Source organism: Balaenoptera musculus, chromosome 13 (genome assembly GCF_009873245.2).
Source record: "Balaenoptera musculus isolate JJ_BM4_2016_0621 chromosome 13, mBalMus1.pri.v3, whole genome shotgun sequence".
Taxonomy (NCBI): Eukaryota; Metazoa; Chordata; class Mammalia; order Artiodactyla; family Balaenopteridae; genus Balaenoptera; species Balaenoptera musculus.
Window position 1 is genome coordinate 29,005,778 of NC_045797.1, and position 23,709 is coordinate 29,029,486.

The following is a 23,709-nucleotide window of genomic DNA, read 5'->3' on the forward strand; positions in this document are numbered from 1 at the left end:
AAAGTTAATAAGTGGGCACAATGTACCCCCAAACTCATTTAACCCAGCTGATAGTTGCACAGTATGCATTTATTTCCTCCAGCGTTCTTGTACCTGTAGGAAAGAGAGAACTTTCTTTCCAAAGCTAATGCCCTCCCCTCCTTCTCCAGAAGCTGGTTCCATTAATTATCCCATTTTCTCTCTTGTGTCCTGGATCTATCTTTCCCTCCTCAGTGTCTTCCTCCTCCCTGCCTTCAAATATTCTCGGGTCTCCCCAGCCTCTAAAGCTCTCTCAGCACCTCCCAAAGCTGCAGCCCCAGCTCTTGCATCCTTTCACCTCCAGCCCTCTCCATGGAATCGCCAGCTCATGGCCTCCACGCAGGCAGGCACGGTGGGTATTCAGGGAAGGCTCATGACCCAGAAGAGTTGGGTAACCCCAGTCCTTGCTGCCTGTTCCGTGCGAGGTGTGGCCACCCGGCTCCAGGTGTCAGGCGTCAGAGTCTCAGAACTGGCCACCCAGGTTCTCAGGGCCCACACGGAGTTGGACACTGAGGCCGTCCTCCAGCCAGAGCCTCTCCTGAAGAGAGGACCACTCTATGTTCAAGATGCAGCTCCCTCACCCAGGAGGGTTGAGGTCCTCAGCCCTGTGCCAATCAGCCCCCAGTCCTGCCAATCAGGTGGGGATGAGGCAAGGCCTCAGTCTGGGTCCCAGCATGCAGTGAAGAGACAAGGGGGCTGGAAGGCTCACTCGGGGGCCTCGGGGCCTGGGCCACGGGAACAGGCTCACAGCAGGAAATGGGAGAAGCCCTCCCACCAGGCTGTGCTCCAGAGTTCCAGCCCGTCAGCCAACAGAGGCAGAGGCCTCTATTTCGGAAACACGATGTTTTCGTGCTCTTCGGTTTTTCTCTAAGTATGTTCTTGCTGCTCTTGTAGATGAAGGCTGATTCCTGCGAGAGATGTCAGCCCGACAGCTAATGCGATGCTCAGACCACAAGAAAAGGGTGCGTTTATCCAGTCCAGATCGTTAAAGCAGGGTGAGGAAACAGAGGGAGGGAACCCCAAGAAATCCCAAGAGCATGGGAGACAAGGTCACAGCCAGGGGTCCAGCAGCCATCCCAGCTTGGAGAGTTTTTCCGAGGGGCTCCATGTGCATAAGTGGAACCTCTTCCTGGGCATGGTACAGGTAACTGCCCACCCAAGCAAAGATCACCGTGGGTGAGGAGATGCCTGAGGAAGGAGGGCACGGGGTGGAGGGGTGTCCCGGAAGCAGAACAGGCTGGGTCTCCAGGCAGGCCAGACATCAAGCCTCAAAGCCCCCGCCACCCCTACCGGTCTTACCGAAAGATACACAGTCCCACCGGGAACGCTGCAGAGATGGCACACACCCCGCACACGCGCCCACCCAGACATCCCCATTCAGGTACCACAGAGATACACACACCAACGCCGCTTTGTGGTTCAAACTGTTTTATACTGAAATACACATGGGCTGATCCCCAAAAGGGTTGGGTTGGGGGAGAAAGAAATGATGAAAGCGGGGTGACCGCAGGGCCCGATGTCGCCAACACTTGGAGCACGTGCCAGTCCCTCTCTCTGGCTGCCCACCCTGGCGGGACGGTGAGGCCTGGACATCTGGAGACACCCGGCTGAGCAGGGCAGAGGAGGCAGCCAGTCCTGGGCCCGAGGGTCCTCAGCTGAATGGCTTCACCAGCTTCATGGCAGTATAGTTCTGGAGGGAGGGGGGAGAGGCAGGGACACGTGGTGACAGCTGCCAGGGAAACGGAGCTGGGAAAGGTGGCTGGTCCACTCAACCACCTGCCTGCACCTCTCCCTCATCACCCCCCAGGCCACACTCAGCTCAACACTCCGCCCGGCCAGCGCTCTCGCTGTCACACGAGCCCGCACTCTTGCCTGGGGGCCACAGCGCCTGTATTGCTCTGGCTTCTCCCCCAGTCACTCCAGGGCCCACTCCCGGGTTCTGCCCAGCTACCAAGAGGACTCTGCCCCTGGCCAGGCCGGGCCCGGCCTTTCCCATCAGACAGGTGGCCTGAAGGCACGGCTGTGCTTCTCCCCACCCTCCTCCCACACTCCCCAGCGCGGGAGCCCGGGGCTCATTGGCCACCATGCTCCCGTCCGAAATGCAGAGAGAGAGTTGGGGCGGGGGGTACAGAGGGATGACCCACAGCGCGGGCTAGCCCTAGAGACGGGTCACCCCTGATTAAGCCCTGGCTGCTGCAGGCCTGGCAGGAATCTCCCCTCCCCACTCCTCCCCCCAAAACCATGAAAACACATACAACACAACACAGGGCTCCTAATTGGGACAGTATGTTCCCCAGCGCCGCCCAGGAAAGCCAACTCTGGAAACAAAGCCGCCGCTCCTTCCCTGCCAGATCGCCTCCTGCCTCCCCACACTGGCCCTGCTCCCGGCTGCCTCTAGGGCAGAGCTGGGAGGAATCAGACAGGCTGCCCTCCCTGTCCCCCTCCCAGGGGAATTTCCAAGAGGGTGGGAGATTAGGCCAACTGGCGGGGAGCCCCTCTGCACCCAGGCCTCTGCCCCGCAAGGCCTGAAAAGCCAGGTGATGGACGGTCACAGGTCTGGCATCCACCAGGTGACTGGGTGACTTGGCTGGAGGCAAGCAGGATATGCCCAGCTTGTAGCAAAGGCCTGCAAGCAAAAGCAGTCTGCAGTCTCAGACCCAGGCTGCCCTACAGCCCTCGCCTAGGATCTAACCCCACATGCCAGCTCTGGAGAGGGAAGGCAGGGTTGGTATTCGAAAGAGGACAATTCCTGAAGATCTCAAAGGAGACTGATGCCGCCGTTGGGGACTCAGGACACAGGGAAGAGGCTCTGATCAGGGCCTGCCCACAGGGCCTTGGGATAAGGCTGCCCCAGGGACGAGAAAGGACCACAGGCTGGAAGGGACTGGAAATCTTCCGTCCATCTCCCAGCCAAGCAGCAGGGCCTCCTTCCCCAGGTCCCTGAGGCCTAGTGCCTTGCAGGGGCGGGGCCCAGCTGGCCAGGGCACAGGGCCGGGCACAGGAAGGGTGGTGGTGTTGTTACTCTGAGCCCGCCCCTGCCCTCCCCCCAGCTCTTCAGCAGAAGGCTGGCTTGACATGCAGCCCCCCCCCCGGGGAAGGCAAACTCGCTCCCCTATCCACAGTGCTAGTCACAGCAGGTCAGCGCTGACCTATCCCAGCCCCTTCCTCACGCAACGGGAGGGCCTGGCCGAGGTCACTGGGGAGCCACTGACAGAGCCAGAACCCAACCAACGGCTCCTGACTCCACGTGGAGCTCTGTCCCGCACAGCAGCGATGCTCAGACCTTGATGTTCCCGAGGCAGATTCCCCGGCAGGCCTGGGGCCGGCCCAGGACTCTGCATTTCTTCCCAGCTCCCTGGTGCTGCCGCTGCTTGCTCCTCAGACCACCTCCTCAAGGAGCGAGGGTCTGCACCAGCTCCCCTTTGCCCGCACTCCCCGGCCTGGCCTCACGGCACGGCGTTAGGCTGTACCCTGTGCGCCCCCTCGCCCCTGGCTTCACTGTGTCTCCTCGTGGACCGACAGCTCCCAGGGGCACGGGCCCCGCCAGCCTCTCCCTCACCCACACAACACGCCCTCACCTCCCGGACACACTTCGCGCGCTAATAAGGTCTTCGCCTGAACCGAACGGCAGCTGGGTGTACTCAACATGAGAGGAGGTAAGCCTGAGGACAGGCCAGGTGAGGGCCATTGCGCCTCCCCAACTCGGCCACCGGGCCGTGCCCCAGGGGAGGAGACACAGGGGACCGGAAGGGGAGTCCTGGGCCCAACCCCTGAGCCCAGGTCACTGCCAGGGCAGCTACACTCCCGGCACCACACTTGCTCGTGCCCTTCCAGGGCCCAGCAGCTAACCTTGTACTTGTAATCTGTCCTCCTTTGCTTCAGGAGGGCCCCCCAAACCGAATGAGCTTCAGGCCCCCCCAACCTGGACCCGCCCCTGGGCCTCAGGCACATCTGGCCAATGGGCCGTGAGTCGTCTTGCTGAGCCTCAGAATGGTCTCGGCCTGGCGCTCCAGGCGACACAGTCAGCAGAGACGAGGGCCCGGCTCGCGGCCCAGCTCATGGTCCTCCCAGCTCTAGACCCTCCTTTGTCACTTAGGGTCCAAGGGGTAGCCGAGGCCTGGACGTCCAAACCTCAGCATCCTTTCTGCTGCTCCCACAGTTCATGATATTAGGGCCTGCAGGGGACTGTTGCGTGGTTTTAACCGTCCCCCTCATAGGAGGCGTGCTCTGCTGGTACAACGCCTTGCCAGCTACGGCGGGAAAGCGCTCTCGGGCGCCTCCTCCTCCCGGAGGATGCACGAAGCAAAGAGCTCGCAGGTGAGTGATTCCCAGAGCGCACCGCCCGCTGTGGGGACCGTGCGCTTGGCCGGCGGCCTGGTGCTGACCAGGGCTGTGGCCGGAACCCCAGACCGGGAGCTGTACACAGATTGCCATGCAGCCCTGAGCTGGTCCCTCTCCTCTCTGGATGTCTGTTTCCTTCCATTCAAATAAGGGTGACATGGAGTTGAGCACACCATTCCTCTTCTTGTATACGATTTTGAATTTTTCATATTAAAAAGTTTCAAAAATTTAAAGAATATTAAAAATCAGGTATCAGCCTGGGGACACTGTGATCCCTTCAAGGTCTGAGGTTCTAGAGACACTGGGGGTGCTTCTGTGAGGAGCAGGGAAGCGCAGGCAGGGAAGGGAGCTCCCGATCTTCCTCCCTTGGGAGGGGCCCATGGAGCCGGGCACAGCAGTCCCCACGCGGGGGGCCCTGGCCACTCTTCGTCAGGCATCAGCTGGCTTCTGAGCAGGTGAAAGGGGCCCCAGTGTTTACTGTGCCCAGTGAGAGGCTCCTTGCCCACCTCCTCCTCGCCCACACCTTGCCCCACGCCCACCCCACCGCAGCAGGCAGGACACACTTTATCAGGTCCCCGGGGGGACAGTGACACCCTCTGCAGCCCCAGGTCCTCAGCAGGTGCCATCTGCCCAAACAGAGGGCCTGCCCCTCTGCTCTGCCATCCACACCTTCCCTTCCCTTCCTGACCCAGCTCCACACCCTCCTTCTAGAAGGTTCCCCTGCCCATGCCTGCCCAAGGGGCCTTGCCTTCTGCCAACCCCTTGATTACATAGCCCCTCAGGGGCTTGCTGAGGATGCTGTGTCTCCCCATCTAGGGCAAGAACTCAGATTCCCTCACTGGACTAAGAGTTCCCCAAGGGTCTCCTACCAGACTGGGGCCTCCCCAGAGTAGGGCCTCTGTCTCCCTCACCAGACCATGGACTCCCCAAGGACAGAAGCTACTTCTCTCCATCAGACACGGGGTGCACTTTGAGGACAATGACAGACTCCCCTGAGACCAGAAGCTGCTGGAGGTCAAGGGCTGTACCTCCCACATCAGACCAGGAGCTCCTCCAAGACAAGGGTCTGTGCCTCCCCACTCAGGCCTGCTTACCGGGAAGGAGTAGATGAAGATGCCCAAGAACAGCAGGAGAATGAAGAGAATGATGAAGAGGACGATGGCGCACCGGAACCGCCGCCAGAGGATGAACTTCATAGTCTTGTACGGGGAGGTGAACCAGAGGAAGGAGGTGTCAGGGCGCCTGCGAGTGAGATCCCAGAGGTCAGCAGGGTACCTCCCACCAGGGCTTCTCCCTCCGGGTCCTGTTCACAAATCGCCCTGGCCCTCCCCAGTCAGCCCCCCAGACCTGCCCAGCCTCCAGGCCCCCAGCCCCTGTCCACACCTGCATCCCCCTCTCCTCCCAGCCTTCGCTACAGTGTGAGCCCCGCCCGTGTTGCCCTCCTCTTCTTGGTGCTGTCAAGCCCCGCACACCCTCAGGGACCCAGTTCTCAGCCACTCTGTCCAGGTCACCTTCCCTGCCACTCTCTCCTTCCTGACCCAGGACTTAATCACAGACTAGAGATTTGGGGACTCGGCAGAGCTTCAAGGGGCTCCACGTTAGATGAGCTATGGTCCATGAGCCCCAGATGAGCTAAGCCACTGGCCTAGATGCATGTGGCTGGTTCACTGTCAGGGAAGGATGGCAGGGAGTGAACCCAGAACCCAGGGCAGGATTTTGTGTCTCAGTAATGGCCATTTTAACTACTGCTTGCGTGCTGCTGGGTCTCCTGGGTCTCTCTTGTCTTTCCACCCAGAGCCCAGCATCCTTGGGCAGGGATGCTTCTCACTGCTCTGCCAGCCAGTGGCACTCAGGATAGCGCTACAACAAAGTGGGCTGTCTGTGCTAAGTGTGACTTGAGCTGAGCAGGCCGTGGAAAGGGACCCAGCAAATGCAGCCCCGCCCACTCACCCCCGCCCCCCACCCCGAACAGCCATCCTTCAGGCTCCGGTAACTGCCTTCAAGGCTTCTGCATCCACTGGATTGGGATGTAGGCCCCTCCCTTAGAGGCCTGTGAGGTAGGGGAGGCAGGGACTAGGCCCCCATTTCACAGATGGGAAAATTAAAGCTGAAAGGCCTTTTGAAAGCCACATTGACACCACAGGAGAGCCATGGAAGGCAGCTTGGTCAGGGAAAGACCTTGGTCAGGCTCCGGGGCCAATCAGACCAGGTGTGAGAATTTCAGCTTCACCACTTTCCTTGGAATGACCTTATTTAACTTTGCTGTGCTTGTCTCCTCATCTGTAAAGCGGGGATACTAATAACGACTCAGCAGGGAAGGTTCCATGACACAACATATACATGCCATATGACAGCATGCCTGGCCTACGACCAACAGCTACCCAACAGCGCCAGCTTCTGGAACTAGCTGATGAGCCCAGCGTGTCCTGGAATGATGTCTGTCACCTGCCCCCTAACAATGTGTACCCTTGGATGAGTACCCCTCTCTGGGCCTTGGGACCTCTGTGAGGCTATACAGTGAGTGTCTCCTGTACTGTGGATACTCCTCCCCATCCCCTTGGGCATCAGGGGTCAGGGGCTGGGCACCAACCTTGGGTCCTCGAGCTTGGGGTTCATGTTGGGCTCATCCCGGCCCTGGCCGGCCGGCCGCTCCTCATGTTCGCTCTCGGCTACAATCTCCAAAGTCATCTCCAACTTGCCCTGAGGGGACAAAGGGGACCTGATCAGAGACATAAAGGCTTGGCCCCATGGCTTGGAGAGGAGCCAGGCCAGGACAGATGTAAAGGTCACTTTATGATTTTTTTGAAAAAAAGATACAGGGTGATCTGATCATAAAAGTACCTGCTCCTTGCAGAACACATAGGAACTACAGAAATGTATAAAAAAAGGAGACTGTCACCCATACTTCTACTATGTAGAGACAAGCACTCTTAATATTTATTCATCAGAGCTATTTTTCTTTGCAAGTATATGAAATATCACACTGTGTATATATGGTTCTATAGCTTGTTTCTTTCAGTTAGGAATATATTTTATTATATAATTATATACTCTTTAAAGTTCGCTTTTAATGCTGTATCTATGCAATGGTTGACCATAATTTATTTAGTAAACCAGTTATTTTGGTTCGTTTAGGTTGTTTCCAACTCTTTGTTGTTATAAATAAACCCTAAGTTTTTAATTTTATGGGATTATTTCTTTAGGAGAGATTTTAGAAGTGGGATGAAAAATTTCAAAGGCATAAATGTTGTTAAGTCTCTGGCTATATATTACTAAATTGTTTTCCCCAAATGGTAAAAATCATTAGCCTGCCCAATAGAGGTAAATGAGAGGGCCGTCTCTCTGCATCCTCACTAGCAATAAGTGTTTCTATTTTTAAAAAATTCTAATATAATACATAAAAAATGTTTTCACATTTTAAAGCATTCCTTTATGTAATTACCAGGGGAAATGAACCTTCTTAAATATTTAATGGCCACTGTACTGCTTTATGTTTTATCTATGTATGCCCTTTGCTCATTTTTCTTTTGAGATTTAGTATTTCTTATTAATTGTTATAATTTGTTATACAACATGGATATTTTATTTCAAGGGCCACTTTAGGGATTGGCTGGTTGCCTGCCATTTCTAAGTACAGTTGACCCTTGAACAACACGGGTTTTAACTGCACAGGTCCACTTATACACAGATTTTTTCAATAAATGTACAGTTGGCCCTCATTTGCAGGTTTCAGATCTGTAGATTAAACCAAACACAGAAGGTGGACTATGAGACTTGAGCATCCATGGATTTGCTGTCCACGGGGGCTCCTGGCACCAACCCTCTGCGGATACCAAGGAAGGACAGTAAACTCATTTACTTCCTCTGCAGAGGAAGGATGATTCTCCATGGTCCCCAGTCACACCCCTGGGCAGACCTCTGGGCAGGGAGAAGAGGACAAGGACAGTCCCTTATAGGGTCCTGCTCAAATGGGAGTGGCATGACCCCTGTCCTCCACAGGAAGCCCAGCCAGAGGGGAACCCAGGATACAGAACACTGTGAAGGCCAAGGAGCAGAGTATAAATTAAACAGGGTCCACGGGAGATTAGGGCATCTTTCGATTTAGATAGGCTTTCCTGGGATACGAGCCTCGAGGAGACGAAGGCTGGGAACTGGCAGGGAAGAGGGACAGTGTCTTGGGAAACAGACAGGGAGGGCAGGAGAGAGGGAGAGGAACACGTCTGTGCTCAGCGATTTCTATGGATGAGTCACTCCCGCGTCTCCACCAACCAGAGGGAGCAGACTTACCGCCAGTATCTTCTTCTCACCCTCGTCCGCCACACAGGGCCACCAGCCCTTCACTGTTTTCTGTTCAAAAAGGGACACAAACCACTCCGGGTGGAAAGTGTCATCCAGCTGGTCCAAGGAACACTTCTCAGCTGTCTTGGCAGGCTTGGGCATGCGGTTGAGGTCCAGCTGCAAAGAGCCTGTGGCAGAGGAGGGTGCTTTGGCCCACGCTTTCTCAGTCACTGCCAGCCTAGGGCCACCCTGGGGCTGGGCAAGTTCAGCCTCCTCAGCTTCTATCCATGGTCTTAGCCCCATGGCTCAAACTCCACTCCCCACCCACTGCCTCTCATTCCATCTGTACAGCTTCCTATCCATCTATTCATGCATGCATATGCCTGCTACTGTGCCCTGATTGATTCACCCTTAACAGAACTTCCCACCTGCTCAACTATTCATCTTACTATGCACAAATTCACTCATTCACCCATCATCTACATCCATCAACCATCAACTTTTTTAACTGTTTTTAGTGCAGTAAAATATTTATAGATAAGATAAAATTTGTTATTTTAACCATGTTCAGATGTATACTTCAGTGGCATTAATTACATTCACAACATTTTGCAACCATCAGCACTACCTATTTCCATAACTATTTCATTCCCCCCAAACAGCAACTCTGTACCCATTAAGTAATAACTCCCCATTCCCCTCTCCTCTCAGCCCTGCTAACCTCTAAATCTACTTTCTGTCTCTATGAAAAAGCCTATTCTAGACAGTTCATATAAGTGGGATCATAAAAATTTATCCTTTTGTATCTCGCTTATTTCACTTGGCATAATTAGTTTGCCAGATTCATCCATGTTGTAGCATGTATCAGTACTTCATTCTTATTTATGGCTGAATAATGTTCCATGGTATGTATATACCACATTTTGTTTATCCATTCATCTGTTGATGGACACTTGGATTGTTTCCACCTTTTGACTCTTGTGAATAATGCTGCTCTGAACACTGGTATGCAGATGTCTTAGTCCCAGTTTTTAATCCTTTTGGGTACATAACTAGAAGTGAAATTGCTAGGTCATATGTTTAGCTTTTTGAGGAACTGCCAAACTTTTTTCCAAGCAGCTGTGCCATTTTACATGCATACCACCAATGTACAAGTGTTCCAATTTCTCCACATCCTCTCCAACACTTGTTATTTTCCATTTTTTGTTTTTGTTTTTGCTTTTTTATAGGTATAAGTGTTATCTCATTGTGGTTCATCCACCAATTTTTTCATCTGCCTGCCTAGTTATCCAAGCAGCTACCTTTCTATACTGCTTCATCTACTCATCTATTTTATCCATCTTCTCCAAGAATAGCTCCATCTACTGGGTTGAGCTATATGAAAATTCTGGTATTCAACTATCTTTGACGTATAAAAACAGCAATTTCATGCAGTTTCACCTAATCCAATTCCAACAACACGAAGTCAATGGGATTGGAGCATAGGTTACTGAAGGGATTAAGTGAGAGAGGTAAATCTAAAAAATATTTTCCAAGGGCAAATTGAAGAAATTCTGTAACAGGGAAGAGCCCAATCTGACTACATGTTGGATCTGTTTCTCTTACTTTAACCTTTGCTTTCCGCTGCTTTTGTTCACTAAAAGGATACTGTCTATACATAATGGCCTGCCTTGGGGAACCCTGCCCCTCTGCCTGAATGTTGAACCAAAGTGCCTTTGTTCAGGGAAACATCCAGAACCTGTCCATCTGTGGATGGCTATAAGAAAGAAGAAATTAACACATCCCCTCCCGGAGGCTGGCCATTCCAGGTGATGTTTGCAAAACTTATGGCCTTTTTACTTTACTTCCTCATCTCCTCCCCCTCTTTGTGCTATAAAAGAAACTGGCATCCAAACCCCAATAAGATGGTTATTTTGAGACATTAGTCTGCCATTTTCTCAGTCTGCCAGCTTTCCGAATAAAGTCGTATTCTTTGCCTCAACACCTCATCTCTGATTCATTGGCCTGTCGTGTGGCAAGCAGAGTGAGCTTGGACTCGGTAACAAATTTGGCAAGCCAGCCAGGAGGCTTGCTGCTTTTGGCTAGCCAGTCCCGGTCAGGGAACACTGTGGCAAGGCCTAGCAGATGCCAGGACCATTTGTCCTGAGGATCTTCCCTTCAAACTTCCCTGAAGCGGCGCCAGCTGCCGCAGCACTTGGCAGTTGAAGCAAGGAAAAGACCAACTTCTACGAGTCCACAGACTCAATTTTGTACAGTTAGTCTACCCAATTTGGTAACCAGTTCATTTGTTTTGGTCTTGGTCTTGTTTTGTTTTTGTGTATCCTTTTGTGTTGCGAGTCAATGAACTCGACTTTGTAGGGTAAGTTGCTCTGGCGTGCACACTGGGAACATATTTCCCTCTCAGTTTGGGCTTTTTCTTTACGGGATAAGCCAATTTGTTTGATTGGGGTACGCTATTGGAGGGGGGAATTGTTGTTGGACTCTACCTGATTTGGAGCCAGTTCGTTGGGAACTAGTTCGTTGGTTTTGTAGGGTAAGTCTACCCGATTTGGGAACTAGTTTGTTGGTTTTGCAGGGTAAGTCTACCTGATTTGGGAACCGGTTCGTTGGTTTTGGGCTTGGTTTTGTGTGCACCAATGCTAGAATTTGTTTGGGCCTTTTGTGTTGGAATTTGTTTGTGTCTTTTGTGTTTTGGTGTTATCAAACTTATAAAAATTGGAAATACTCCATTTATCCTGAAGGAGATCCCTTTGCGGTGTATATTAGATAAATGGGCGAAACATAGCCATGAGCCTATGACTAAGAAAGACATGATGTACTATTGTAATAGGGTGTGGACCCAATATATGTTAGGATGAGAAGAATGATGGTCCCTGAATGGCTCACTCAATTATTATATGATCTCGCAGTTAGAAGTGTTTTGCAAAAGAGCAGGCTGCACCAGCAGTTTCTCCAACTGCTTCCCCCCATGCCACCAACATATTCACCGCCTCCTGTTTCCCCTACCCACGGGAATCAAATAGGAGTTCCTATGATAACCCCCAAGGCAGAGGGACCTGGTTTAGTACCACCATCTAAGACCCAACAGGACACCCAATTTGGACCAGGGGCCACTTCTATAGCAGGGCAATTTCCCTTGTGCCGACATCCTGTAAGAGGCCAGGGGACTCCCTTGGACCTTGAGGCGCCCATTCTAATTTCCCCACAGGAGCCCCAGGGAACTTTGACAGTGGGGAACGAGTTGATTGACTCTCCAATAGATACCACTCCCCAAACCCTCCCTGTTTATCTTAAGAGGCTTGTAAATATTAAACAAAGGGGAAACAAAGTCATCCTAGGAAAAACTTGCCTGTATCTTTGAGATGCAAACGTCCTTTCTGGTCTTCTCCGGAACCCTCATCTCTGCCATCTTTTTAAAATGCATCTTTTTAAAAGAGGGTAAAGTAATTTAGAAATTGACTTATCAAGGATAAATAGAAAACCTAAGTGTCTTTTCTGTAAAAATTCAGCCATCTAGACAAGTGAGTTTGATTTTTTCCATCTGTCAGAAACCTAATTTGAATCCAACCTCTTTTTTAAACTGAGGGGTTTCACGTGGCTGTACCTGACTCCCTGCTGAAATTTGGAAATGACAACTATGACGTCTCTGTATGTTTGTGTCCTCGTATGTGTCTTTGTCTTTGGATAACATTGCTGGGGTTGATTTGCGGATGAGCTCTATTTAATTGGCTTAAAGAAGAGTAAGTTCTTACAAACCAAACAATTCTAAATACAAGAAAAATTAAGCTAAATGAATTTCGGGTTCATGTGAACTGAGAAATATTCAGTATTAATGTTTGTTTGTTGATCTAATTATTATAGACATGTCATTAGAGTCATCAGCATTAAGTATAATACTTTCATTATGCCTAGGTTTAATATAAGGTAAATAATAACTTGTTATATCTGTTGCAAATTTGTCAGCAAGGAAAGTAACTTGATGTAAAGAAACTTTTAAGGAAAGAAAATGCAAATGAGATAAGAGCTTTAGATGCACTTTTTAAAATAATTATCTTTATCTAAAATTAATCTCTCCAGAGCTTCCCTGGTGGTGCAGTGGTTAAGAATCCGCCTGCCAATGAAGGGGACACAGGTTCAATCCCTGGCCTGGGAAGATCCCACATGCCACGGAGCAACTAAGCCCATGTGCCACAACTACTGAGCCTCCGCTCTAGAGTCCACATGCCACAACTACTGAGGCCTGTGCTCCACAACAAGAGAAGCCATGACAATGTAAAGCCCATGCACCGCAATGAAGAGTAGCCCCCGCTCGCTGCAACTAGAGAAAGCCCACGCACAGCAACAAAGACCTAACACAGCCAAAAATAAACACAAATAAATAAATAAATTTTAAAAAAATAAAATTAATCTCTGCAGATATTCAACAACTTGAAAGTTAGAATTGTGCCAAAATAAATTAAGTCATGGGAGGTTTATGGGAAGTGGACCCCAAGAAAAGAGTTTTGTACATGGTCAGGATTGACTAAGTTTAAAATAAGTTTAACTGAGTAAATGAATTTTAAAAGTAAGCTGGTGAAAAACTTGAATTTGGCTTTTCTCTCTGTTAAGAAGACAAGGTTTCTTAAGATTCTGAACTGCCTCTGATAACAGATTTTAAGTTTTTCTACCTTTTAAGTGATCTGTTCTGTATTTGCCTTTGAAATCTTTTATTGTTACTTCGGCTAAGTGAATAACTATTGTTTCACAGTGACCTGCGATCCTATCTGACTGTTTAAACCCTTTTGATATTTTTTTGACAAAACTTCACAAATCAGGGGCTTCCCTGGTGGTGCAGTGGATGAGAATCTGCCTGCCAGTGCAGGGGACACGGGTTTGAGCCCTGGTCTGGGAAGATCCCACATGCTGCCGAGAAACTGGGCCCGTGAGCCACAACTACTGAGCCTGCGCGTCTGGAGCCTGTGCTCCGCAACAGGAGAGGTCACGATAGTGAGAGGCCCGCGCACCGCAATGAAGAGTGGCCCCTGCTTGCCGCAACTAGAGAAAGTCCTCGCACAGAAACGAAGACCCAACACAGCCAAAAATAAATAAATAAATTTTTTTTAAAACTTCACAAATCAAATTATAATGAAGTTCCTTTGAACTCTAGCTAACTTTGGGATGCTTCAAAGGGCCCCTGAAACACCCCAAAGAGAGATATTAACTAATTAGGTTCACTTGGTATGTTGAATTACATGGGAAGTGTCAGATAAGTAATAAATCTTCTTAGGTTATACTGTATGGCAAATGATACAGGTATTCTAGAGATTATGTGGAGTTCCTAAAATTTGATGTGTGCTGGTAAAATGTTATCAGTCATAATTCTAGCTATTATCTAAATGTGTTGCATGTCACAGCACTAACCAAGTTACTTTGTCAATTGCATTGTAATCAGATTTAAATGTGCCTTCTTAAGTCTTTCGTCATTATAGACAGTTATGGTTTCACTCTGATGATGCCTTTGTAAAAATGCTTCCTCTTCAAGAAGATTTATGGAAAGGACTTTGGATAAACACAAGTTTCTGGCTTTCAGGCCATAATGCTGAACTGGCTAAGAAATTGAAGAATTCTAATGGGAAACCTGATGGCTTCATAAAGCTGTTAACAAGAAGGATTAGTCACATAGGACTCAGTAAACTGGTGAATATGGTTATAATTTTTATGGTTTCTATCTGAAAAATGACCGGTTTAAATCTGTGTTTTCCAGGTGTAAGGAAAACCTCCCCCTTAAGCTAATTATGACCCACAGTAATTTGGTAAATTACATCTTTGTAAGCCAAATTGTTTGTACTTTGTGTCTCCCTGCTGCACCATGTCTTCGTCAATGTTACTAGCTGCATTACTTATATCCTGTCTATTTTATAAGACTGTTGTCTCTTACAGTACCCAGTGTGTAAACAGGTTTCCAACAAAACTTCTATGGCTAAACATCTTGAGGAAATAGATCACATTTATAATGTAAAATAATTGTAATGGTGTGATTCTAGGTATGGGAAGAAGCAACAAGGGAAAATGTCTCCTGGATCATAATTAGATAGGGGATCCAGAGAATCTTTAATTATCAATAGGGCCTAATCCAAAAACTAGCACTTGGAGTGGCATAACAAGAATTTTCACCTGATCTGGGATGAGCCTCCCAGCGCTGTGGGACAAAAGTTGATGTTGAAATGTCTCCCAAATATTGGTCAAAATCCTGACCAAGAGGAGAGGATCTGAGAAATTGAATATTTCCTGACACATCAGTCATTAGCGATTGCAGCCTTCCAACATGAGCCGGTGAACCCTGAGGAAACTCAGGATATGAGAATACAGGATACAGGCCCCAGATAGCTAAGGTGCATATCAAGGGAGTGATTTCAGTGAGCCCAGACTCTTGCATTTTCCCATACATAGAAAAGCGCTAAATTCCTTAACTTGAAGTGCTCCCTCCCAAGCTTGAAGCCCTCAAAATTCCCACTGAATACATCATAACTCTCAACTTTTAAGCTGTGAATATTTTTTAAGGCTACAAGTGTAAAGGAGACACTTTCCAGAGAGGAACAAAAGAAACAATGTTTGGAACACTGACACCGATGGACACGCCCAGAAAGATCCATCTGATGAAGCAATTAGAACGGTCATCACCCCTTCTTCCACAAGATTGTGGAATGGATATTGACAGTGGGGAATTGTAACAGGGAAGAGCCAAATCGGACTATATGTTGGATCTGTTTCTTTTACTTTAACCTTTGCTTTCCACTGCTTTTGTTCACTAAAAGGATACTGTCTATACGTAATGGCATAATGTCTATACATACTATCTATACTCAGGGAACCCTGACCCTCTGCCTGACTGTTAAACCAAAGTGCCTTTGCTCAGGGAAATATCCAGAACCTGTCCACCTGTGGACGGCTATAAGAAAGAAGAAATTAACACATCCCCTCCCAGAGGCTGGCCATTCCAGGTGATATTTGTAAAACTTATAGCCTTTTTACTTTACTTCCTCATCTCCTCCCCTTCTCTGTGCTATAAAAGAAACTGGCATCCAAACCCTAATAAGATGGATATTTTGAGACTTTAGTCTGTCATCTTCTAGGTCTGCCGGCTTTCCAAATAAAGTCGTATTCCTTGTCTCAACACCTCGTCTCCTATTCTTTGGCCTGTCGTGCAGTGAGCAGAGCAAGCTTGGACTCGGTAACAGTTCTTGAATACCATACAAAGGAGATTAGGTTTTTTTCAGTGTGGAATGCTCAGTTACTGCAAGTATTCATTGACTGGATCTATTTTTCTAGCTTTCTTTCTTTCCATACATCTATCTGCTTTGACTTAACTATCTACATCCCTCTAGAGCTACCATTTGCTGAGCACTGTATCTATCCATTAATCAGGTCATTATTCTATCCAGCATTTGTTCAACTCTATCAGCATTCATCTATCTATCCACCCATCTACACATCTCTCCATCCCTCAACTACAGACGAATGTTTATTTCCCATTTTAAATATGATCCCAAGATAATATTAAGTAAAAATCAGGATATTAAACTATATATACTATATCTACATAAAGACTGTAAGGAAACATAGGATTATTTCCTGATGGCAAAATTACAGATCTTAACCATTATTTTTAAAATAAAAGTAATAAGTACTCAAAAGAAGTAAAATATGTAATTAGAAAATACATTATGAAGGGGGAAAAAAGAAATCTCTTAATAATACTGTAAGTTGCTAAAAGAGTAGATCTTAAAATTTCTCTTCACAAGAAAAAAAAATTGTTAACTACGTAACTTATTTTGGCTATCACTTCACAATATATACAAACATCCAATTAAAAAAAAAGAAATCTATGGAGTTAAAAAGTAGTAGTTTTATTTTTAAAAACAAAAGCTGATCCTGTTTAATTTTATTTTGGACACTGTTTTCTCATTCAATAAAATGCAATTTTTTGTTTGTCTTTTTAAAATTGATTTTCTAAAGCCTCACCTCATAAAGGCAAGATTGATAGACTGATGCTAAAAAAAATTATTTAGTCTGTAAGCAAAAAAAAAATTCCATAAAAATGTGAAAGGCAATTGAAAACTGGAGAAATTATTTGTAATGTGTCCTTACTATATAAAAAGCTCTGAAAATCAACAATAAAAGAGGACCATCCCAAAACCATAAAAAAGAAAATCCCAGCAACAATATGGATAGCAAACATATTTTTAAAGTTGTACCTTACAAGTAATGAAGAAATGCAAAGAAAGATAAAAATGAGGTACCACATTGGCAATTTTTTTAAAAAAAAGATAACACTGGCAGCAAAAATTTAGGAAAAATGGTGTCCTTAAGGCAAACAGGGCACAGGTGAGAATATAAAAATGTAAAATCTTTCTAGAGGGCTATTGAACAAAATGTGTCAAAACCCACTAAAATGTACAAAGACTCTAAAAATCTGCTCCTTAGAGTTCAGGAAAGATACGCACAAAGGGTCCAAAGATGTAAACCTAGGCTGTCACTCACGCAGGAAATCCTAGAGATGAGCCGAGTACGCACCTAGGGGGGACTAGTGAGGGTCCGATGGGACATCAGGCGGGATGTTAGCACCATGATGCAGATACAATGCAGATGGATAACTTCTGACAGAAAGAATGTTTTTAATATATTGTTTTCCCCAAAATCAAGATCTAAGACAGTATGTGTAACATAAACCAATTTTGCTATCTATATGCCATATATGCATGTGTATATATATGTATAAAATACACATATAACACATATGTGTTTGCTTGTATAAGATACATGCCAAAATAATAATACACGCCAAAGTGAAGGTTATCTTAGTTATATTATTGAAGGTTATCTCTGGGTAGTGAGATTATAATAAAATAGGAAGTGGGGCTTCCTTGGTGGCGCAGTGGTTGAGAATCTGCCTGCCAATGCAGGGGACATGGGTTCGAGCCCTGGTCTGGGAAGGTCCCACATGCCGCGGAGCAACTGGGCCCGTGAGCCACAACTACTGAGCCTGCGCGTCTGGAGCTTGTGCTCCGCAACAAGAGAGGCCGCGATAGTGAGAGGCCCGCGCACCGCGATGAAGAGTGGCCCCCGCTTGCCACAACTAGAGAAAGCCCTCGCACAGAAACGAAGACCCAACACAGCCATAAATAAATAAATAAAGCACACAGGGGAATTAAAAAAAAATATATATATATATATATATATATATATATATATAAATAGGAAGGGGAGGCATTGGTTATCTCCGGTTTCTAATTTTGCCACAGGAATTATGTCTTCCAGAATAACAAGTAAAAGAACAAAAGTCCAGCTTGGTGCTATGATTTTGACACCCTGAATCTTTTACAGGGAAGCTGTGGAGCAGCTCCCGGTCCTCCAAGTTCAGGGGACCAGGCTCGGGGCCGGGGGGAAGTGGGGTGAAGAGCAGCCCGACGGGCAGGCAGCCCTCCTCCCCATTCCTGCCGGGGCTGCTCCTCAGGGCATCCTCTGCCGGCGCCCACGAGCTCGGTGACTTCTGCAATCACGGGCCACCCAGGGAGGGCTCCAGTGATTCGCCCAAGCCCGCCCTGCCCCCAGGTGGCAGAGCAGAACTGCAACACAGGACTCGTGACTTCCTGGGCCGCCTTTCTCACAGGTTCACTATTTCTCTACTGAGGTGAAATCCACATAACAAAATGCACCATTTTAACCATTGTAAAGTGTACAACTCAGTGGCGTTTAGTATATTCACAGAGTTGTGAGACCACCAGCACTATCTAATTCCAGAATATTTTCATCACCCCTAAAAAAACACCAGACCCACGAGCAGTCGGTCCCCAACCTCCTCTCCTTCCAATCTCCGGCAACCACTTTCTGCCTCTGTGGATTACGTATTGCGGACATTTCATGTAAAGGAATCATACGATATTTGTACTTTTGCGTCTGGCTTCTTTCACTTGGTTTGTTTTCAAGGTTCACCCCTGGTGTAGCATGACCTCATTTCTTCTTGTGGCTGAATAACATCCTATTGTAGGGATAGGCCACATTTTCCCAGTGAACTTTTATAGCTGTCATGGAGCTGCTACTCAGTCCAGCCAGCGGGCCCCACACCTCACCCTGTGAAGGCAACATCTCCACCTCGTCCTCCAACCCAGCGCTCCCTGTTCCGCAGTCAGGGTTGCCGCACACTTTCCCCCAGCAGAGTCCTGGCCCCAGGTGTGTTCATTTGCTCAGTCTCTGGGGCACAAGGGCAAAGAGAGCCTTGACCACTCACTCACTAGACTGAGGTGGCAGGGATCCTGTCACGTGAAAGGCCAGACAGCCAGTGACGGAGCTCCTGCTTGCACTGCCTTCACCCTGCGCTCCCCTCTCTTCCTTCCCTGGGTGCTACCAACCAACACGGCCCAGCGTTCAATGTCACCTCAGCTGGCAGGCCACCCTGCTGGTCACCCTGATCACCCTGGCACTACTCTGTGTCACCGATCTCACTCAGCACCAGGGACCAGTGACCCTGAGTTCCCTGATCCTCCTGCCAGCCTTCCCACAAGGCTTGAGAGAGGCACACAAACATACAGCAGGGGTTCCGGGCAGCCCCGACAGGCAAAACGGTGCTGACCGGAAATGGTGCTCACCCAGAAAGTCATCAAAGGAGAACTTGTCGTTGTCCCAGATCTGGAATACCACTCGGGCGCGGATCTTGCTCTCTGTCTTGTCCAGACTCCAGAAAGCATCCTGGCCCAGAGGAGAAGCAGAGGAGGAAGCAGGAGAGCAGGATTAGAGAGGAGCAGTGGTCCCTTCTAGCCTGGAAGGCTGCCTGGAGGAGGCAGTGGAGAGGGACGTCCCTTAGGGATTTGCCAGAGCCAGGTCCTGGCAGGAAGACTGCTGAGACCCCAGAGGGCCATGTTCAAGGGCCCAGGAGGGGACCATGCAGGCTCACTTGACATAAGGTAGCTCCTTTAATCCTCGCAAGTCCATGAGTCAAGGTTCTCATTGCCGTTTTACAGATGATGTAACAAAGGCTTGGAGAAGTTAAGAATTTGCCCAAGGTCTGACAGCTAATAAAAACAACATTAATATGCACTTCTTAGGCATCAGCCTCTTCGCACTATGAAATCATTTATGCTTCCAACGACCTATGAGGAGATACTATCTTGAGGAAACCAAAGCGAGTAATTTATCCAAGTCACCCAGCTGGGAAGTGGCAAGCTGGATTCCAACCCAGTCAGTCAGGTTCAAGAGTCTCTTAATCCTGCCCCTGTGATCTTGGGGACAAGGTGGGCTGGCTGGGAACCTGGGTGTCAGGGGGGATCCCCCGACACACCACTGTAAGGGGCTGGCACTGGGGGCAGTGTCCCCAGCCCACCCCACCTTCCCCTCCAAGAGCTTGCCCCGGGGCACATCGAAAGCTCCCGGCGCTGGGAAGTTCACCAGCTCACTGCTGTCCCCTCCCCGCTCCCTCAGACCAGTCAGCCTGGAACAGCACTGTCTTGGGCTTCTCTCCACCAAGGCCTCGTGGAGCCGCTGAGGGCTGGGGACGGGCACGCTGAGGCCTGGATCCGCCCCTGGGTCCAGTCACACTCAACCCAAAGGACCGTCCCTGGGGCTCTCCCACTCACACCTATTCTCTGTCCTCTCACTGTAGCTTTACCTGAGTGGCTGGCAAGGACCCACTGACCATCCCGCAGATGGTGGGTGCCAGGTCACAGCAGGGACCTGGACCCAGTCTCAGGGGGACAGACTCCACGGGAGTCGGGGAGCACTGCTGACCACACAGGGTTTGTCTGGGCCCAGGTGCCCTGTGTACACAGCCTTGGAGGCCACTCCAGATCACGCGGACCCCACAGAGGTCCCGTGACCAAAGACCGTGGCCAGCGCCCCCTGAGGAATGATCACCTTGCAAAGCAGTTGGCTGCAGCCTAGACTGCTGCCTGGGTGAGTGAAGGGGCTCAGGTCCCCACCTGGCCCCTCGCTCCCGACCCCCATCTGGTGCCTCCCCCTTTTCCGGGCCCCAGCCCTCCTGCAGGTGCCTCCCTCCTCTGGCGGGGCTTTTATGGCCAGCTCTGCAGACCCGCCTGTACAGGACGCCAGCATCCTCCGTGCCTCTGGCCGGCCCGGTTTATGGGCTCAGTAATGAGCCAGAGGTTCAAACAGCCCCTGGTGGGAGCAGCTGGGCTGGGGCTCCAGCCTGGGGATGGCCCCCCAGGTCCCAGGCACTCATTACGTTCCCAGTCTGGGCCCTTTTACTAGCTGTTTATTTGCAGGGTGGGTGCCTGACGCACAGGCCGGCTCCGGTGGGTGTGCTGGGCTCCAGGTGGGGAGCCAGCCGGGGCAACCAGCGGTGGTTCAAAGCCGCCGGATGAAAGGAGACCTTGTACTTTACAACAGTCTCGTCTGGTTAATGGGGTCCCTGGAGGGCCTGCCTGCCAGAGGCGCTGAACCCCTCGGCAGAGGGCTGGCTCTGCAGCAGGACCAAGGAGCCCAGAGGCTGTGCAGTGCCCCTGCACTAACCGCCCCCAGGCTTAGTCCCCTAGCCCAGACCAGCTAATTGGTGCCCCACTGTGGGCACGACTCCCCCTGCCTCCCAGGGTCCTTTCTCCCAGAGGGACCCGATGGCCCCGTCTCGGGTCAAGCCAGTTCCTCCCTCATGTTCCTGGTTGACTTCAGAACCCCTTGACTGTTCTCAACCTCCTCTTCTGACCTCTGCCACACCCCACCTCCAGCCACCCTCTCCGGAGCCTGGCACCAAGCGGGGGGGGAGTCCCGTTCCCTCAGCTCTCCCCACTCCGGGCGTGCCTCTCCCAGCCTCCTCGACGCCTCCAGGCTCAGCATTCCCCATAGCCTTCGCATTCTTCCAAGGCCAGCCCAGGCCTGCGGGCCATCGGGCCAATGCGTCGGTTCCCTCAGCCCCTCTCTTCCTCTGGAACTCCACTGTGGGTCAGCTCAACTCTCTCCCTCCTTGCTGGTGTCTAAAGGGCAGAGATGAAACCCCACTGTTGCCAAAATGGAGCCCCCTCAAATTCTTTATCAGCAATCCCCATTGGGCCCTCAGAACTGCTGGGTACCACCAATTAGCTCCCTCTCCCTCTGCCTTTCTCTCCCCCTTTCTCTCCTTCACTCAATAATAGCTGCTTCCCGCCTTTTCTCATTTGTCTCAAATCACCTGCCACAGTGCCAGGAGAGTCTCTCTCTTCCTACTTTGTAGCAAGGACAGAAGACGCTGCTCCCTGCGACTCCTTGCACCCATCTCCACCTGTCACACCAGAGAGGTGGTCCCGCCTCCCGTGTTGGGCCGATTGGCATCTCTCAGCCTCGGTTCCCCAGCCACGCCTCACCCCGTGCAGGGCTTGTTGAGCACGGGAGGTGGCCTGAAGAAGGGCCCGGCCGCCCTTCCCCATTCCCTCCGTCCACAGCAAGGACGGGCACTGTTTGTTTGACTTGGAGCTCTCCCCAGCAAATGCAGCATTTGGTTTGTTATGGAAACATCTTTTGATAGACAAACATGCTGAACAAAGGCAAACAAGATTAAACCTACAAATAGGCTAGGCTTTCCTTGACTGCACAGCACCCAGGGCTGTTGCTAAACTCTGCTTTCTGGTAGGCGTCCCTGGGTGAAAGAATTCATTTAACCTTATTTAACCCATATTTTCTTTTGTTTGATGGTTTCAGAATGTTCAGCGGAACATTCTGGTTTCTCTGAAGTGCAGATGATTCTGTCTGTTGGGTTAGGAAGGGGTCATGGGGGAAGGATGTAATGAAGAGAATAAAGAAGACCTAGGCAACCGAGGTCCATTACATATTTCCCTTCCTGAAGCCACACAACCGTTCAGGACATCTTGAAAGAGGAGTCACAGAAGCTTTGCCTTGAAGCCCTGAGCCACCTCTGGAAGGAAACGGGACCAGCAGGACCCAGACCTCCAGAGAGGCGTTCACCCTGTGGAGCAGGAGAGCACGTGCAGGTGGAACTGATTCTAGGTGGGATGCGGTAGTTAGAAGCTCCAACAGAGGGGCCCTCCGCCTCCAGAAGCTGACTGCCCACGGCACCCTCCTCACTGTGCTCTGGGGGCTGCTCCCTAAGGGCAGGCTCGGGGCCACCACCCGCCTTGGGGCCCGCCTATTTCAGGAGGAAAGAGTTCACGGCCCAGATGAGGCCTCAACTAGAAGATGCTATCCCACAAAGAGCTGAGGTCTCTGGAGCTGCCCCTCCCCCCGGCTGATGCACCGGCGTCCCCAGGTCTGAGAGATACTAGCCTGGACAGTGGCCCCAGGCCCCAGGCACAGAAATGGGAGGAAGGGGGAAGCAGCAGGGACTTGGCTAAGCAACACCCGATCCTACTGGGTGGCCGGACGACCCAAACCGCAGGCCAGACAGCCCTCTGGGGCCGCTCTCCCTAGGGGTTCTGCCCCACCGCTCTCTGATGACCGTGCTGGCTTTCCCTACCAATGTTCTCCCCACTCTGAGCCCATGGCCCTCCCTGCGGCTTGGTTTGTTAGGATTTGGACTTAGCTACATACAGTGGTTGTAGCGCTGGCGTGGGGGAGATCGTGGGATGGCAGCAATGCTAACGATGGCAATGATGGCAGAAGTAGGAGGAGTGGGCACGGTGGACATGGTGGTGGTGGCGACACTGGCAGTGATGGGACAATGGTGGTGGCTGGTATGCAGCGATGGCCGAGGTGCTTCCAACAATGGTGGGGCAGCGGTAAGAGTATGACAGTGACACGGCTCTAACCGTCATCAGGCTGATATTTGACAGCCCTGCGACTAGCGCCACTGGGGACAGGAATGACACTCACCTTCTTGGAGACAGTGCAGACTTGCTCAGCTGGCAGGTAGTCAAAAGGGAAAATGAACCTCCAGTTAAAGTTGCCTTCACCTCCCAGGGACCGATAATGCACATCTGTCTTTTGCTTGTGTTCTTCAAAGCCAACCATCCAACTAGACATACACATTTTAGAGAACATGGCTAATTAAGGTCTCCACCACAATACACAGCCTCAACTTAAGCAAACCAGGAATTAAGAAGGTCATTGAACTTGGTAAATGATAAAGGAAAAATAAGTTGATGTAGCAAATGTGCC

At 50.1% G+C, this 23,709-nt stretch overlaps 1 protein-coding gene across 18 annotated transcripts in view; it reads right to left on the bottom strand.

Moving 5' to 3' along the window:
- Positions 1–1,429: 1,429 nt before the first annotated feature.
- Positions 1,430–23,709, bottom strand: part of DYSF (dysferlin) — a 233,524-nt gene continuing 211,244 nt past the window's right edge. For all 18 annotated transcript variants that reach the window (XM_036872978.1, XM_036872992.1, XM_036872988.1 and 15 more), the window contains 6 exons: positions 23,425–23,566; positions 19,263–19,362; positions 8,647–8,825; positions 6,950–7,059; positions 5,454–5,601; positions 1,430–1,708 (listed from right to left, as the gene is read on the bottom strand). In XM_036872978.1, coding sequence (XP_036728873.1) covers positions 1,670–1,708; positions 5,454–5,601; positions 6,950–7,059; positions 8,647–8,825; positions 19,263–19,362; positions 23,425–23,566 — 718 coding nt within the window. In that variant the 3' untranslated portion in view covers positions 1,430–1,669. The remainder of the gene's footprint in view (positions 1,709–5,453; positions 5,602–6,949; positions 7,060–8,646; positions 8,826–19,262; positions 19,363–23,424; positions 23,567–23,709) is intronic.